Here is a 19,116-nt window from a genome sequence, read left to right as displayed (position 1 = left end):
CCATTTTTATGTGGTAGTACGCATCCTTGAGATCTCTCGAGCACATCCAATTGTCTTTCCCTAAGAAGGGAAGTATAGACTGAAGCGTGACCATCTGGAACTTCTCTTTCGTTACAGATTTGTTCAGTCTGCTGAGGTCCAATATGGGTCTCCATTCCCCCGTCTTTTTTGGAACTAAAAAGAATCTTGAGTAAGTTCCCGATCCTGTCTAGTCTGCTGGGACTGTTTAGATGACTCTTTCTTAGCAATGTTTGGACCTCTATTGTTGCTTGTTCCCTGTAACTAGGTGGAACCTCCGGGATTTTTCTTATGGGTGGAGGGGGTGTGGTGAATGGAATGAAGTATCCTCTGGAAATGATACTTTGTACCCAGCTGTCTTTTGTTATTTTGAACCATGCGTCTGGGTACAAAAATAAGTGACCCCAGACTGCCTCCACAGTAAGATTGTCAGGCCTCCTTTCAGTAGCGCTGGTAGGGCTTCCCAGAGAAGTGATCTCTGTCGCCCTGGTGTTGTGGACCCCCTCTGCAATGAGGGCGGCGGCTTCCATTATTGCCCCCTCCACTGCCTCTGGAGGGGGGTTCACCACTTGTGCCCTGAAAGGCTCCTTGGACTTTTCAGAACCACATTTTTCCTCCCCTTTGACCCTTAGGGTAGGGTAGGGTCTGGTAGGGGTGGAAAAACAGACCCCGGCAGCAGACAGAGTCTTCCTGTCCTTGCTCACACCTGGTTAAGGCTTCCTCCACTTTAGGCCCGAAAAAGGATGAACCATCAAAGGGAGTATTCACGAAGGATCACTTGAAGGGCTCCGCGAAGGAACACAAGTGCATCCAGGAGTGTCTCCTAAGAGCAACTCCTGTACCTGCTGCCCTACTCATTCCAATAGCTGCATATGAAATGAGGTGCATGGATGAATTTACTACAGAATTGAGGGTAGCAAGCTGGGCGGCAACTTTGTCGGTAGCTACTGTACCCTGAAGAGTATCTCCTAGCTCTTTAAGATCTCTTTGTAACCTGGTAAAATGAATTAAATAGTTGAGCGAACAAAGAGCAAAAGTCGCTGAACTAAACATGAACTTCCCATATCTATCCATGATCCTGGAGTCTCTGTTAGGATGGATAGACAAGGAAGTTTCAGAAATTTCCTATTTGGTGGCTGCTGCCACCACCATGGCATCAACTGTCACACCTTTTGTTAAGAAAGATTTGTCAAGGGGGGCAGAAATGAAACTTATTAGACCTCCTAGGCATAGGCTCCATCGTATCCGAAGACTCCCACGCCCTTCGTGAGACCAGCTGCATCAGCTCATCGAAAGGCAGAGACACCCAAGAGGTGGAGGACTGAGACCTGAAAGCCTTCAGGAGAACTGGCTCATCCTCAGTAGGGTTTTTGGACTGCCAGTCAACTCTCTGCCTCAGGATTTCAAGCATCTCAGCGAATGAGATATATTCAGAGGGGGACCGTGGGGACTCTTCTGACTCATCCAAGTCAGTATCAGATGTTAGAGACTCCTGGGGGGAGTCTAGATATTTCCTCTTACACAATCTCTTCCTGGGAACCTCATCAGTGGGAGCTTCTGGTGAGGTCTCGGAAGAGCAAGGGCCACCCAATCTGGCTTCCTGAGGCTCTGGGTCTCTTCGATTGGTCAAGATGTGAGGCAGAAGCAGACACAGGTGCTTTAGGGGAGGAGGAAGCCAGACCTGAGGTTGAGAATGTCTTAGGAGACATGACTCTCCTCATGGCATCAAACGCACCTTTGCTCCGAGGCGAGGGAACCGATGGATCCGAGTAAACTGTTGATAACCCTGGCACCAGGACAGTGGGCTCCGAACCAGAGGTAGGAGCTGAGCTCATCCGAGCAGAAGCCCAGAGAGGCAGAGTCGGAACTAACAAGTCGGTCTGACTATCCTCTCCGGACCCGACCAGAGTGTGTCAGCTCCTAGAGTCCTTGAATGGCACAGAGGATGTCACAGTGAAAGGAGCCAAAGACACTGGAGCAGGTGTCAGCTTTGAAGGTTCCAGAATCAACAGGCCCATCTTCTCTGGCTCCGAATGACCAGCATGGCTCGGAGGAGGAACAGTTTGAGCTGGTGTAAGGGTCTTCGGCTCCGAAGCCTTTGGGTTGAAGCCTATAGAATTTGTGCCAAGGCCGGTGCCAGTAACAGCTTCTGCACCACATGATCCAGATCAGAAAGGCTGATAGCGGACCGAGATGAGCGCACCGAAGGTGGTACTGACTGTAATAATGGACTCTTAGGAGTTTCGGATACCGGTTCCAAGACTCGGGACCATCTCTGAAAAGAAAAGACTGTTGGTTCCAATGGCAGTGGAGCCGAAGTCGAAGATTTTTTTGATTTCTTTGATTCAGAATTCTTAGAAGACATTGAGGACTTGTTGGATCCATCTTGGTCGCTCAAAGCTTCTTGAAAGGACAGTTTCAACAAACCTCTGTCTATTAATTTTCTTTTCCTTTCCTGAAGGACCCTGGAGGAGAAGGAATGGCATATAGAACAGCTATCCTGTAAATGCAGGGCTCCTACACAGTACACACAATTTACATGGCTGTCTGTTACAGACATCTTTTGGCCACACTTTGGGCACTTTTTGAAACCTGACTTAGGATGCCTCTCTTGGACAGCCATTGTAATCTCAGAGAGAATATGACTGTCACCACAAAAAATTCTAAACAGTAATTGTCCACAAAAGCCTTAAATAAAATCAGGCTAAGTCACACACTCAAACACAGAGCAATGCTAACGTTAAAGTGACAGAAAAATGTCTGTCTAAAACACACAATAAGAAAAATATAAGCAGACTATGCAATGAAAAAAGGATAGCTGCTATAAGACATAACAAACCTTTTCTAAGATTTTCTAAGGAATAAGTATATCTGACAAAAATTACTGTCAACTGCAAAACTTCAACAGTAATTATCAATCCAAGCCTTTTCTAAAAAAATTAAGGCTAAATACACCACCCAGCAAATAACTATAACTACCTATTAAGTATAAGTTGTGACAAAAGGTCACTGAATAAACACACTGTAATAATCAGAAAAAGGTTTTTTAAACTAGGCCTAAAACAAGAGGCCAACTAGTATTTTAAAGCACACTAATGGGAAGGGAATATAATGTAGGCACAAACACCAAAAAGCTATAAGAGCTTTATAAAAATATTCAAAACTATCTAAAACTATCTAAACATCAATATAATTAAGTAAAGAATGAAAAAACAGTTTTACTGACCCGAGCTAATGCAGAACCTCTGAACTGTTGCAAGGCAAACTAGATCTGAGGTAGCTCTAGGTGCATCATGGGATAGGGACTTGGCCTTGAGCTGTTTGAAGACCTCGAGCTTTGCAATTGGCCGACTCGGAGCCGAGGGATCGGCTCCGAACCCATCAGTAAAGAATGAATGGCGAAACAGAACAACTTCACATCAGTTATTTTAATAGGAAAGTTGAGGGCTAAAAAACGCAAACGTCAAAAGAAAGTTTTTTGTTGCAAGGGGAGGGGACAAGTCTTACTGCATTTCCCACACCCAAAACTTATATACAAACTCTAAGGTCACACAACAGTGGAGAAAGAGACAAACTCTACTGCTGATGAATATAGTTTCGGCAAAAGTACTTTCGTCATTTCACATTCTCCAACTAGAACATTCCAAGGCGGAATGAAAGCAATATGTGGGCTTTTGTTAATACATGGGGGAAGAGCTTGAAAAACATATTTTGTGACAAAAACTATTTGCAGTGGTTGCGACAGTAACAAATACAAATGACAAGGACTTACATTAGTGGCTTTTGTAGGTAAAGTATATTCAGGAGGAAAAGTTCACATTTTGTGTCCCCCTTAAAAATGGTAGAAACACTGAATTATTGATGCTAACAGACATGATAAAGTACAGTTGTGTACACTTACCATAAATGTAGATGTTCGAGTGTATTCACTGTTGCAGTCATTACAACTGGGTTATCCTGCTGGCAGGCTACCCTCAGTCGGCCTGAATTCCAAAGTCTAGGTCCGGCGTCAGTTGCTGTCGCCTCTTCCCTGACGTCAGTGCGCCAGGGGTATAAAAGATGCAGCCGACGCCATTTTCTTCAGTTTTTCTTGCTCCAGATGTCAGGTGCCCCCAAAAGGGTAGGCTAAAAATATGTCAATAAAACATGCATGCAACAAAGTAAATATTTTGTTTTCATCTACAAGCAAATACACCACACAGGTTGTATAGAATAGAGAAGTACAGATAAGATCCAGCAAAGAAATGGGGGATGGCGGGTGGGTAACCTGGACTGCAACAGTGAATACACTCGAACATCTACGTTTATGGTAAGTGTACACAACTATACTATGTTCTTCGTGTTTCATTGTTGCAGTCATTACAATTGGGCTGAATCCCAAAGCTAAGGTTGGAGGCTGGAGCTACATAGCATTAGGAGCGGCTATTAGGACCTGCAGAACTGCAGTGAGAAAGCCTGCCCTGGATTTAGAGTAGAGTGGTAAGTGACAGTGCTTTGTGAAGGTGTGCACTGAACTCCAAGGAGCAGCCTCTAAAATATCCTTGGTTGATACTCCCCTGAGGAAGGCTGCTGAAGTGGCTGCTGCTCTGGTTGAATGTGGCCTAATGCCCTTAGGTACTGGCTTGCCATGTTGAGAATAGCAGAAACAAATGCATTGGCCTATCCACTTTGAAATAGTCTGCTTTGAGATAGCCTTTCCTTGTGATCCTGCAGCATATGCCACTAGTAATTGCTCTGTCTTTCTGAAAGCTTTGGTTCTGTTCAAATAGAAGCATAGCTGTCTGTGTATGTCCAAAGAATGCAGAATTATCTCCCCCTTATTCTGTGGGTTTGGATAAAAGATAGGCAGATGAATAGTTTGGTTAAGGGCCATACTGGACACTACCTTAGGCATAAATGTCTGGTTTGTCCTCAGAGAAACCCTGTCTGGATAAAAAATGATCAAAGGTTCCACAGCCATGAGTGCCTGTAGCTCTGAAACTCACCTTGCAGCAGTTATTGCTAGGAGCAGAGCTGTTTTCCAAGATAAAAACTTTATATCAGCTGTAGCGGCTGGCTCAAAAGGAGGCAGGGTGAGTTTTTCTAAAACATAATCGAGGTCCCATGCAGGTATTGGTGATCTCCTTGGAGACCTTAAATTTTTGGCCCCTCTGAGGTACTGCCTTAATAACAGATGAGAAAAGATTGGTGGCTCTGTATTGTAATGAGCCAAAATGGCAGAGGCATGAATTTTTATAGATGAAAAGGATAGGCCTTTGTCCAGCATCTCAGTCAAGTATTGCAAAATCTGAGGAATATTTGTTACAGCTGTGTCAATTCCTTGTGCCTGGTTCCAAGCACAAAATCTCTTCCATTTTCCAGCATAGGATTTCTAGTACTAGGCCTCCTGGCCTCCAAAATGACATCCATCACCGCTTTAGTGAAAGGTGTGTTTTGTATGACTACATTATCCGCCATGCTGCCAGATTTAAGGTCTTGAGTTGGCTGTGCAGGATCTGATTGTTCTGCTGGGACAGTAGATGAGGCACTTGAGGTAAGGTCCAGGCTGGGCATTGAGACAAATTCCTTAGGATTGGATACCAGTACTGGCGTGGCCAGTCTGGGGCAATCAGTATCATTTTTGGTTTCTCCTGTCTGACCTTTAGGAGTACCCTGGGGAGGAGAGGCAGAGGAGGAAAGGCATATACTGTTAAGTTTTTCCAGCTGAAAGATAGGGCATCCACTTTTCATGCTTGTCTGTGATAAGTCCTTGTGCAGAATCTCTTTAGTTGGCAGTTGTGAGGTGAGGCAAATAGATCTATGTCCGGACATCCCCATTTCCTTGTTATCATGCTGAAGACTTGGGGATCCAATTTCCACTCGTGGAGATCCATGAGGTTTCTGCTTAGTTCGTCTGCCAGAGTATTTATCTTTCCTGGCAGGAATTGTGCCTGCAGATGTACTTGGTAAGTCAATGCTGTGTCCCACAAAGTCATGGCCAGTCTGCAAAGGGGGTAAGAATGATTGCCTCCCTGCTTGTTTATATACCACATGACCATGGTATTGTCTGTCTTTATCAGTAGTTGTCCCGGATTTAGTAGGTCCTTGAAGGCTGTCAGGGCATTTTGAACAGCTAGCGTCTCTTTTTGATTGATATGTAGATGCATGTTGTTTGCGGACCATGTGCCTTGAATACATCTTCCTGCCATGTGGGCTTCCCAGGTATAATCCGATGCATCCGTTGTTAATGTCTGTGTGGCTGGGGGTAGAGTGAATGGCTGTCCCTTGTTCTGGTGACAGGTCTTCGCCCACCATTGAAACTCCTGTTGCAGGCAGGGAATGAGAGTAACTATTGTTTCCAGGCTGTGGCAATGTTGAGTCCAAACACTTTTTAGGTACCATTGAAGTTTCTTCATATGCAGTCTTGCATATGGAATTAGTAGAATGCAGGATGCCATGAAGCCCAAAGCCTGCAGAATCTTTCTTGCAGATAACTGGGCCTTTGTTGCCAACATTTTGAAATAGGTAGCCAGTTGCCTTTGTTTGTCTTGCATGTGATAAGCCATCTGGGCAGATGTATTTAAGCTTGCACCTAGGAATATTATCTCTTGAGAGGGAACTAGTTTTGATTTCTGTTCGTTGACTGTGTACCCTAGGCATGGTAGTAATCTCTTTACAAATGCTAGATGGTGTAGTAGAATGTCCTTGTTCTCTGCTTGAATGAGGCACTCGTCCAAGTAAGGATATATTTGTATTCCTCTTTGCCTGCAGAATGCAATTACTGGTGCCAGGCACTTGGTGAAAACCCTGGGCGCAGTAGATAAGCCAAAGGGCAGTGCAGAGAATTGGTAGTGCATTGAGCCAGCTTTGAATCTGAGGTATCTTCTGCATGTTTGTCTGATTGGGACATGCAAGTATGCCTCTTTTAGATCTAAAGTCACAAGCCAAGCCTTCTTGCCCAACATGGGCAGAAGCTGCTGTAGAGTCAACATTTTGAATTTTGGAATATCCAGATATGTGTTTAGAATAGATAGGTCCAGTACTGGTCTCCAGGCTTTGTCCTTTCTGGGTACCAAGAACAGTCTTGAATAGAATCCCTGTCCCTGCTCTTGCTCTGGTACTTGTTGAATGGCCCTCATGTCCATGAGGGATGAGACTTGTTTTTGTGCCTCTGTCCATTGATGTTTTGGCAGGTCTGGCCAACCGTTTGCCCTTGGCAGGGTATGGAAGTGAAACTTGTAGCCTTGTGACACTATGTTTAAGACCCATTTGTCCTGGTTTATTATGTGCCAATTTTGAGAAAAAAGTGCTAGCTTTCCCCCTAAAGGTGCTGCCAGAAGATAAGTGTTTGGCGCAGGTAGGGGGCAGTCATTGGGACTGTTTCCTGTATGGCTGTGATTTGTCTTCTCCAGTTTTGGGGGTAGAAGCACCCCATTGTTTAGACCTGTACGAACCTTGGGGCTGGGATCTGCCACTAGGGTGTCTGTATATGCCCCTTTGTGGCCTGTCTGACACTGGAAAGGACCAATTCTTTGCAGGTCAGTGTCTGCTAAATCTTGGTGGCTGTACCTGTAAGAAATCCTTGACTGTTTGGAGGACAAAGCTAAATCTATGCATTTTCATTAACACCTCTTCTGCTTTAATACCAAACAAAGCTTCATGCTGTAATGGAGCATCTAATAATTTTGCCTTAACATGATCAGGTACATTTTGTTCCTTTAACCAAGCATGCCTCCTAATGACAGAACCCGTAACTGCGGCCTCCAAAGAATCAAAACCACATTGCAAAGTATGCTTTCCAACTTGTTCAGCTGCATGCAATAAATCCTGCATTTCTTTGTTTTCTGCACATTCAGAATTTATCAACATTTTCTGTTTAAGCAGTGACATAATATATTGCTAATATTTGAGCATATGAAACTGACAATTTAAAGCCCTTACAGCCAAAGTAGCAGAAGTGTAAATCTTTTTCCCCCCATCTGTCCAGTGCCCTAGAATCCCTGTCAGAGGGAGTAGGGTTTTTTTGCAGTGGAAGCCTTGACCCCCTTTGGGACCCTGAGAGATAGTTTCTGGGTCAGCAACAGGGTTTTTGAAAAGGAACTTATGATAGTCAGGAACCCTGTAGTACCTGTCCAGCTTAACAAGTGCTGGAGATAAGGAGTCAGGGGTCAGACTGGACTCTGAAAATACATCATCTACAATGTCTAACACAGGTGGAATAGCTAGGGGCCTGTGTTGTGGTAGTAAAAGTAAGACTCTGAGCCTTTTCTTAGATTCAGGATAATCTTGACTCTCCCAGTGGAAATGCTCCCTCATGGTATGTAAAGTAATTAAGTCTTCGGCCATTTTGAGCATCTGTTTTTTAGGCATGGAGGCCTGTCCATGAGGTTGTTGTACTTGTTTCTTTGTCTTTAAAGGTGCTTTAGTCTTTGCCTTAGAAGCTGAAGTCGCTTTAACATATAATTGAGTAGGTCTGAAAACACCCTCAGAAGCCAATCTCTGCTCAGCGGCTCTGGACCCATCTGAGGCAATAGTTTCCGAAGGTCCAATACCTTGAGCTTCCAGCAGCCTGGTCGACTCCACGTGGGTGTCAGTAGCGGCCTGCGAGTCTAAAGTAGCGGTCGTCAGGGGCTGCAAAGGCACCTCACTGAGAACCAGCGACTGGCTTAGAAGAAGCCTCGTCGTCGGTTTTGGACCTCCGATGCCTGTCCTTTTCTTCGTGTTTCTTGTGAATTCCAGTAGTCGGATGGCTATCCAACAACATTGTATAGTTAAATCTTCTGCCAAAATAGTGAAATGCAAAATCGTACTGACGCTTAATAATGCATTGGTTAAATCTAGCACAAAACCGACAACTAGCAAAGTCGTGGTCAGGGCCTAGGCAAGGAATACAGTAAGAATGAAAGTCCTTATGAGGTATTTGCTTCCCACAAGAAATACAATTATTAACTTTTTCTGATATCGGTCTGGAGCAAAAAAAAAGTTTCCCCAACGGCGTATTTAGCTTTTTGGTGAAGACTTTGGATCTGAAATTCGAACACGAAAATCTCAGGAGTCGGCCGACCGGCACTTGGAACTGCTTTTGCTTCGGGCACCGCATGGCAAGAAAGACTGAAGAAAATGGCGTCGGCTGCATCTTTTATACCCCTGGCACACTGACGTCACGGAAGAGGTGACAACAACCGACGCCGGACCTAGACTTTGGAATTCAGGCTGACTGAAGGTAGCCTGCCAGCAGGTTAACCCAACTGTAATGACTGCAACAGTGAAACACGAAGAACATCTGCCTAGCAACTAATATGGTCTATGCAATGGTGTTAACGTATTTTTTATACTGAAAAAAACAAAACTGAATCTAAGAGCACATGAGCAACACTATTCCAATAATAAGAATGGTGCCTGCAACCAATTAAATAGGCATAGGAAAAGATTTAGTTTATTCAAGAAACTTGCATTTGTATTCATAGGTTCGTAAGTGTATATAGGCTAATGACCACTATAGTCTTTACTAACCTAGCCATACAACCCAAATGCATCCCACAAATTATACATTTTAGTCATTTACATATATGCTGTGATTGTTGGTTACGACATGATTTACTTGCTGCCTCTCTCCATCAGAGACCTAGGCACCAGACCAGGGTTGGAACCGAATCTGTCAACCAGCATATTCACTATATCACCTGGCTCAGTGAATATGGCACCACTGACTACCAGTTTGGGTTTCTGACATAGCTGAAGATGATCTTATGGTTGTCTCTTGCCTAAGAAGCTACCTTGATGATGAAATTGGCCTTATTGGACTTAACTAACTCTCTTAGTTGCCTGTTAAGTTTGATGAGAGAGTTCTTATTTTTATGGGAGTTAACTCCCTGACTTTAGCCATGACATATATTTTTTTCTTTTGTTGTATAACCTGTTTAATTTGGGATGCCACCAGGGTGGTTTGTTTTTGAAGCTGGTTTTGGGAATACTTCTGGTAGGTACAGCAGCCTCTATGCAGTCATTGACATGATTGTACAGAGTTTCCATGAACAACTCTGCAGAGGCTGCTGTGTTCTCTGGACTTGGAGGGGCACTGAATTTTGGCAAACTTCACTTAATAAAAGACAGTTTGCCTTGGAATAGTTCCTAACTGTTCCTGGGTTTACCAAGTTGATTTTGAAAGAGACAGCTTTATAGTCAATCCAGTATGTTGGAACCTCTAGTTGCTTTATTTAATAACTGATCTAGGGTGTTTGTATTTAAAACATCCAGGAATCTCTACACCTAAAGATCTGAGGCCATGTAGGATTCTCAGTTAAAACAGGATTAATTAAAATCTCCCATGAGTAAGGTGTTGGGTTGGATGGTGTCCATGCATATCCATGCTGTTTGGTCCTCCAATTGATGAGTTACAAAGATGTGGAGTACAGGGATTAACAGAGGGCTATTAATGGTGGGGTTTTTTTTTGGGATTGGAGGCAGACTACGCTATGAAATACTAAGTTCTACTAAACCTAACAGTATGTTATTCAATGCTCAAACTAGCTGCTCTAAGCTTGTCATTTGGCAAAGTATTTGCTTTATACTTACTGCTTTACAGGGTACCATTTTACGGGCAAGTTCTATACAGAAAATGTGCTTTTTAGTTGTTTGTATCTGTACAGGGCACTGCTTACTACTGCTGCAAGGTAAGCAGTTCTGCTCAAAAGTAACAAATTTATACCAACACTGAAAATACATAAAAGTGCCAACTGAGCACTCTGGCCAATAAAATGACTGCACTTAGAGTCCTTTGTGCATTTCTCTACTCAGATAGACCAGGCAAGCACCTACTGCCACTAGATGAATAATCTCAGTCCTCCTAATGAAAAAATACAGTAAAAGAGTGTCCCAAGTGCAATGCTACCACAAACAAACAACAACTAGCTAGATAACCCCTTTAGAAAGCAATTTCAAGGCAAACAGTCTAAAAACAACAACGTGAAATGCAATTTTTTTTATTAAAATAGCAGTTAAATGCACAAATAAATCAAAACAGCATTTTTTTTTAAATAAGTTAAAGCAGTGCAATTTATCACAAGTGATTAGCTTTGCCTGGGTGGCACTGGATGCAAGTAAAACTCTTCAGGATCATAGGCTATGATGCCAAGCTTTACTGAGCTCTGTGGAAATTTGAAAAGGTGGTTTTAAAGGAAGTGGTAGAAACACTGACTTACAATTAGAAAAAAGGGGAAATGCACTGGCAGCCTTTCTTATATTTAAAATTCATTTTTGTATCTCAGTGATGCCTTACCTGAATGCATTTTTAAGTCTTGTTCACTACAGAATTAAGTTATTATTTTTACAACAGTATGATTATATACTTTGTGTTTCACAGTTATTTAAATAATTTATATATCTAAAGAAGATTTTTACACTGTTCCCCATATCTGGATACTTTGCATTTTATGTGACTGCATTGTCTTACTAAAACTTGTAGGAGCTGTCTGGCAGTTGCTGTAGAAGATTAAGGCTATGAGGTATAGTTTCTATGGTACAAGGTTTGATTCCCTCAACCCTCAGTCGTGTGGCACTGAGCAAGTCTCTTAACCAGACATTGTTCCCGGACTGCTTCTGAAAAAGGGACCGTTTCCCAAAGGGCTCACCTGGTTAACAAATGGATATTAATATTATGATTAATAGGTATAAAGTCACTCAAGTCTGATGAAGTCCAGTTTAGTTTATTCACTGACTTGGCTTACTTTCAAATAAAGGATTTGGCACGTATTCATGTGGCAGTTTATTTTTACTAGAATACAGAGAAAAATATTTTCAGACTAGTGAAGAGATTAATGCCACACAAATTTTACACAGGGTGAACATGTACAAAGGTCCATTATCTACATATAGATGCCACAGCAATAAGTCCATCTTAATAGAGAGGGAGCTCCACTGAACAGGAGCTAACTCATGGAATGTACTTTAAGTACAGCTTAGGATGGAAGGAGGCATCTGTTATGCAAAAACACCAGATGTTTAAGAAAAGTTTATGCAGAGTAGTGGGGAAGAAAGTTGTCTCTTAGGCTGATGACAAGGGTATTAACAGGATTAAAGAAGATTATGTGAAGACTATCTGCTAGGGTTAATAAGTAGCATATTTATTCATTTATTTATTTTGCAGTTTATTGTTTATACACATACATTAATATACATATACATACACACACAAACACACACACACACACATATATATATATATATATATACATATATATATATAATAGACATATGGGTTAATAGGAACCCATTGAAAATTACTTTTTAAAATTTTGTCATTCCATTAAAAATACAGGAAAAGATGTAAGTCACTGAAAAATGTGCAAAATCTCTGTTTCTTTGCAGGGAGGGGCAAGCAAACATTTACCCCTATATTGGGGACTTCATCCCTCATACCACCGCTAACTAAATATAAAAACTCTTGAGATCACACAGTGCCATAGACACAAAAATACATTTCAGTTATGCTGTCATGCACCCTAAGGTCAAATAACTTTGTGCCACTTTGCTTTGTAGACCCAATATTCAAATGTTTTGAGCAACACTAAGCATGTAGAGAAACCTGTATGCTGCCTTTCTGGTTCAAGCCCATTTTCTTTTAGCACACAGCTTTGGTTTCCCTTTCTTATAATTCTTACCCATTCTGTCTGTGTCATCTGGTGCTGTTCCCGCAATTCCACTGCTCTCCAAGCCAAAGGATGGGTCTGACTTCCCTGTCACCTTAGCTGCATCTTCAACCTTTCGGATGTGGGCTTCAACCAGAGCTGTGGGAACCTCTTCCTTCATCCTTGAAAACTCTTCTGTTGGGGGAAGTACAAATTAAAAATAGGCAGCATTATACACTCAGAAATCATTAATGAAACAACAAAGGGAGAAAAAACAGCCAGATGGTGTGTTGGCTGCAATGCACTTTATTTTACATTTTTTCTCTCTCGTACTACCACAATCTGTACACCTGAAGTTGAACATTCTTAGATAACTAAATGATTCTGTGCCATCCAGGAACCTAAGCATAAAAGTTTATCAAACTCATAGCAAACCAGCATAATGAAAAATAGTACAATGCAAAAAGCAACACTTTGAGGCTAAACTTTTTGTTTTGCACTTTCTCTCTTACTGAAAATGACAATATATATATATTTATGTGCACAGGCAGCATCAGCCACACCACCTGATAATAAACTACTAGCTTCATAGAAATGGGGAGAGTGCTAGACCAAAAAACTGCAAAACTGAAATACTATTTCCCTGCTTGGTCAGTAATGTCCTTCATTTTTACTATGGTCATCTATGCCCTTTAAAACAGTGGCATGTCATAGTTAAACTTTCAGACTCTAAAGTCCTTACTAAGACTGGGTGAATTCAAATGGGGTGCCACAGATATTTGTGTAGGTAACACTGTAACAATTGATGTTTAAGTGTAGCCACTGCTGCAGTCATTTCCATATGGGAATCTGCCACAGACTGAGGTCTGACATCTGGCCTGACTTAACTCTGATGCCTCCAGGAACCTGATCTTAAGCAGCATCGACATGCACAGTTTTATCTCTTTGCTACCACTCTATCAAGTATATTTCTGCTCCTAGCTCTTGAAACACCAGAAGCAAAGGTCTGAGACCTGATGAACATTGGCCCTCCATGACGACAGTAAATCTTACCATAATGGTAGATGTCCTTCTCTTCACTGTTGCAATATTCTTAACATTAGGGATCTCCTGCCTAGGTCAGCCCAACATCCAACCAGTATAACAAAGCCTTAGGTTGAAAAAAAACCAATAGCTACTGGAAGGTAAAGTATCCAAGGAGAAACCCAAAACGAAAATTAGCAAAATTACTCAATTAAGGTAGCGCTTTCACATTCTTCCACTGAACGCTTCATCAGATAATGAACAAGTAAAGCAGTCCAACCCTTTTAAAAGATAACATTAATTGCTTAATTACATCAACTTAAAGTCATACTGCATACACTAAAGAAAACACTGTTATAAACCACATAAAATAATTCAGTAAAATACATATTATATATATATATATATATATATATATATATATATATATATATATACTAATAAAAACTTAATTTTAAAATACATATAATATCTCAAACTTTTTCAACAAAATACATTTAATGCATAAATGACCTAGCAGCTAAGACAGGCTTAAGTGAAACTTTGTCATTTAACCCAAAACCTTTGTCAGCTTGTAACCTGATGATCCACCTCATCTCCACTTGCTCTGTTACATTTTTCATATTCCCTAAACTAAGATTTTTCTTTATTAATTCTAACACTAAGAATTTAAACTTATGGCTAAGATCACTACTTAAAACATGATGGGCCAGTGCATTTGTTTCGTCTTCTCTATTTATAGCATAATTGCGAAGTGTCCTGTTGGTCTTACCAACATAGAAACTTGGGCACTTACAGCACATAGCTAAGTATATTAAATTACGTGACTTGCAGTCAGCATAGTGATCAAACCTGTATTCCTTAAAAGTAGTTGGATGTTTGAAAACACTACCATTAAGCATATACTCACAGTTTTTACAGTTCCTACATGAATAGGTACCTTTCCTATCTGACAGTACCTCAAGGGAGTGTTCCTTTTCATAACAAAGTAGTCTCTTAAAAGACTTATTATTCTTATATGAGTATCTAGGTTTAGTGCTTATGGTAACACAAACCTTCTCATCGGCTGTCAGAATATCCCAATTCTTAGTGATAATATCATGTATCTTTCTGTTGTTATTAGAATAAGTTAGCACCAACCAAACATCTTGGCCATTTGAACCCTGATGCTTAGTCATAGATTCCATTCTATCCCTGTTCCCACCAAAGAAAGGTCTACTTTTCCTATTTCTATCAATAATGACTTCATTATCCAACATGGAAACAGTACAGTTGTGTACACTTACCATAAATGTAGATGTTTGAGTGTATTCACTGTTGCAGTCATTACACTTGGGTTATCCTGCTGGCAGGTTACCCTCAGTCAGCATGAATTCCAAAGTCGAGGTCCTGCATCGGTTGCTGTCGCCTCTTCCCTGACGTCAGTACGCCAGGGGTATAAAAGATGCAGCCGATTCCATTTTATTCAGTTTTTCTTGCCCCAGATGTCAGGTGCCCCCAAAGGGTAGGCTAAAAATATGCAAATAAAACATGCATGCACCAAGATATATATAATACCTTCATCTATAAGCAAATACACCACATAAGTTGCATAGGTTAGAGAAGAGCAGATAAATTGCAGCAAAGATATGGGGGATGGTGGGTGGGTAACTGTCAGAAAAATATGTATTAATGTGCGTGCTTAATGCTAATTAGAAACTAAATGAGTTAACATGTTTTTCATTCTATTTTATATGCACTATTTTATATACAGCTGAATTTCATATGAGACTAAAAGATGCTTTTGAAACTGCAGTGTGCTTTCTGAAACTTGCAAGATGCCCTCTGACCTAGTAATTGCTAGCACAGCAATATTCATGTTCATGCCTTTTGGAAATGTACTTGAGAAGCAGGTGATTATCTGCTAGGTCAGGAAGCAAAGAATGAACAATGCTATATTCTGTAATGTAATGATTTTGAACAATTAGCTCTGTCCGAAGTATGAGAACACGCACAGATGCAGAAAGTAGAGATAAAACAGACAAAGACTGTTGGAGAAATGAACTGCATACTATACTTGCTTTGTGCTCAAATTAGCCCTAGTACCTCGAATGGTAACACTGCATATATCTAACCGGGTAGCCAAGGCCACGTTGTTTTTCTTAGGAAGTTTCTCACAAAAATTGATAGTACAAGCAGTAAATCATATACACAAGCACTACGAAATGATGATGTTAAAACTTGTGATTTGCTACGTCAGCTTGGTAGGCAATGTCTTATTAGAAAATGTATAAAAATGCCTGCATTTCCTGATTCTAGTTAGAAAAACTAGCACGTTTTTGTCTACTTGCTGCAAGATAGTGCCTTAACCTGAACCTACTGTGTATTGATCATTTTTAAAGTATATTTTTCCTTTAACAGTTTGGTCCTTCGGACCGGAAACATATCTCTCACTCTGGCTCAGGTCAGAATTGGGCCCGGTGGCATGAACCCGTACGGAGAAGTGGCCACATCGGTTCTTCTGCTTTGAAAGACCTCCGACTGAACTCTCGTTCAAAAGAGGCCAGCCACTGTTTCTGATCTGTAATTTGAGGACAAGTCAACATTCTGGTGGGATCAAGACACGGAGGCTCAGGTAAGGAAGAAGTTACCTTTTTCTGTTTTAGATCAGGGACTTGTTACAGTATTGTTTTTGTCAGGGAGATTTGCATGTGCAGATCAGGGACAAAAAAAGATTGCTGTCTTGTCACAGATCAGGGAAACAGAATATGTAGGCAGTTATTCTAGATAAACTGTAAAAAGGTGTAAATCATGGTACCACGTGATAAAAAGGGTTACGTAACAATTTCTAACTTAGCTAAGGCAACATGGGAAATCAGTGCACAAAAAGTTCCGGAGACCCGCCCTTAACCGAAGACGCGAAATATATGCAATTACAGCGTGCCGATAATGTTAGGTATTATACAAAATGGGTTAATAAATAGAAAATTTGACGGTAATCTAGATAAACCTTCGCTTATTAAACTTGTTAGACAACTTAAAACAGATGCGAAAGGTCAGCTAAAAAAGCAACGACAATTAGGAGTCCCTCAGGCACACAGGTGGCTTGCGGAAGCAAACCGCAGGGAACAAAAGATTAAAAATTCAAAAGCAATGTTCTTAGATAAAGAAGACAATAACTTGGTAATAGCAACAGCACCTCCGCCCCCTCTGCTTCCCTTACCAGAATATGAAGCGAATGTACAAGCTGATCCACCTCCACTATACCCAGCTGTTCCTGCAAAACCTAAACTGTTTGTCAGAGATCCTATCGAGACCAGGTCTCGAGCACACAACTTAAGAGGGGATACTGAATTGCATGAAATGAATAAAGCTATGAGTGAAGAAGAGATATGTCCACTCATAGAAGTACCAAATCCGCAGGCAGGACAGGACCCAACTCTTGTAGTATATAGACCGTGGACACCGGAAGACATCCGGAAAGCCACAGAGGGAATTCCCCATCCAAAAGTTAATTTTAGAAAATTCTTAGAAGACTTACAGGGCATGAGGTTAAGTTACCATTTGAATGGAGAGGAAGTAGAGAAAGTAGTTAGACAAATCGTAGGTCCAGATTGGCACATGATCAGTGGCAACTGGAATCCCCGTGACGCAGAGCTTAGACCACTCCCACATAGTAACGCAGAACTGGACAACAGAGTGAAAGGTCTGACAGACCGAATCTCTGAAAAATGGAAGCCTAGGGCTGATTGGACTTGCATTAATCAATGCATATAACAAGAAGGTGAAACTGCTGATAGATATTATGCCAGATTATTAGAATGTTTTAATAACCATTGTGGAATGCAGGTACCTGAAGACCAAACACATGATTCCCCATATGAGCAGCAGATAAAGAATGCATTTTTGAAAGGCAGTATTGCACCCTTTAGCAGCTTTATTACAAAGCACATGGTAGATCATCGTACAAGTAGATTACAGTCATTACTTGAATATGCAAGACATGCCGAAAGGCATTTTAATAGCAAAAAGAAAACTCAAGTATTTGCAGTAGAAGACGGATCAGAAGTCTTTGTAGTACAAATTGGGAAGAAGGGTAAGAAAAATACCCAGGGAAACAAACAATCTGACAAACGATCAGAGGACTTTGAAGAGAGAAAGAAAAGGGGTGAATGTTTTAAATGCGGGAAAAAGGGACATTTAGCAAGGGATTGCAGGCAAAATAGAAAGGTAACCACAGAAGACAAGGAGGGTGAGGACTGACTATATGGTAGTCAAGAATCACTGGACAGGAATAAACAAGAAAAGACAAGTGCAAATGTAGTAGAAGGGGTAGAGGATGTGATAGAAGAGGTAGAGGATGTGCATGAAATCACAGATAATGAAGAAAATTAAATTTTGGACTTAGCATTATTGAGCCTAGAGCTCTACTTAGCAGACACAAAACCGGAAGTTACACTTCTGGTAGAGGGGAGGGAAGTTAAATTCCTGTGTGACTCAGGGGCTTCACGGACCCTGATACATCCTTCCAAACTACCAGAAAATTCAGAATCACTTGACTACATATTAGTGAAAGCAGCTAATGGACAGCTGTATCGGGAGCCACTCTCCCACAACATAGCGATAACTGACCCAGTTTTAGGGATGACCCAGAAAAGCAAAATTGTTGTTTCTGCAAAATGCCCAGTAAATCTCTTGGCCAGAGACCTAATGCAGATATCTGGCATAGCCGTAGTTCCAACTTTGCAGGGTATGGAAGCACAGCGACAAATGGATACTTTTGTAGTGCGACCGGAGGGTGAAACATTTTATTGGTACAGCCAGGACTTAGTTACGACTGGTCCAGGGGCAGTAACCGAAGAACTGATGAATGTAGCCATCAGTAAATCCCCCTCCCTTGACACTGATAAACAGCATTTGTTGCATTGCACTCTATATTACTGTAACAGACCAGGACCTGATAAAGAATATGAGCAAGAACTGTTTAGAAACCATGCTAACAGATTAGTATTACGAAATTTGTACTGGGAAACAGTGTAGTAAGCTGTTCATTGCCCCAGGAATTCCTAGCACTATACAAATCTAATCGATTACCACATGTGAGTTTAACTGAAGATAGAAACGTGAAGTAGGCAGACCTAGGAGAAAAAGTCACAAGGTGGGAAAAGCAGACAGAGTTAGAACTTTCCGAACAGGGAGTACAAAAGCAGAAATTAAATTGGATAACACAGACACACCCAGCTGTACACTCACAGGCAAGTGAGGATAGCTGAGTAGCACTCTTACTAGATAGTGGAAAAAGCCTTACGAGACATACCAGAGACTCTCTGGTCAACAGGGAAATCAAATGTAGGACTTATTCGTACAGCAGGACCAGTTACTATCACGCCAAAATCAGCATTTAGACCTCAAAAGAGACAGTATCCCTTGAGAAAGGATGCAGAAATAGGAATCAAACCTATAATAGCAGCCTTACTTAAGGAAGGAGTCT

At 41.3% G+C, this 19,116-nt stretch overlaps 1 protein-coding gene across 1 annotated transcript in view; it reads right to left on the bottom strand.

Annotated features, from left to right (window-relative positions):
* Positions 1–19,116, bottom strand: part of SMARCC2 (SWI/SNF related, matrix associated, actin dependent regulator of chromatin subfamily c member 2) — a 2,789,858-nt gene that overhangs the window by 776,544 nt on the left and 1,994,198 nt on the right. The window contains exon 21 of the mRNA XM_044083737.1: positions 12,657–12,818. Within this exon, the coding sequence (XP_043939672.1) occupies positions 12,657–12,818 (162 nt within the window). The remainder of the gene's footprint in view (positions 1–12,656; positions 12,819–19,116) is intronic.

Source organism: Protopterus annectens, chromosome 9.part0 (assembly GCF_019279795.1).
Source record: "Protopterus annectens isolate FY-2018-M chromosome 9.part0, PAN1.0, whole genome shotgun sequence".
Lineage (NCBI taxonomy): Eukaryota > Metazoa > Chordata > Ceratodontiformes > Protopteridae > Protopterus > Protopterus annectens.
This window is presented reverse-complemented; position numbering and strand designations above follow the sequence as displayed.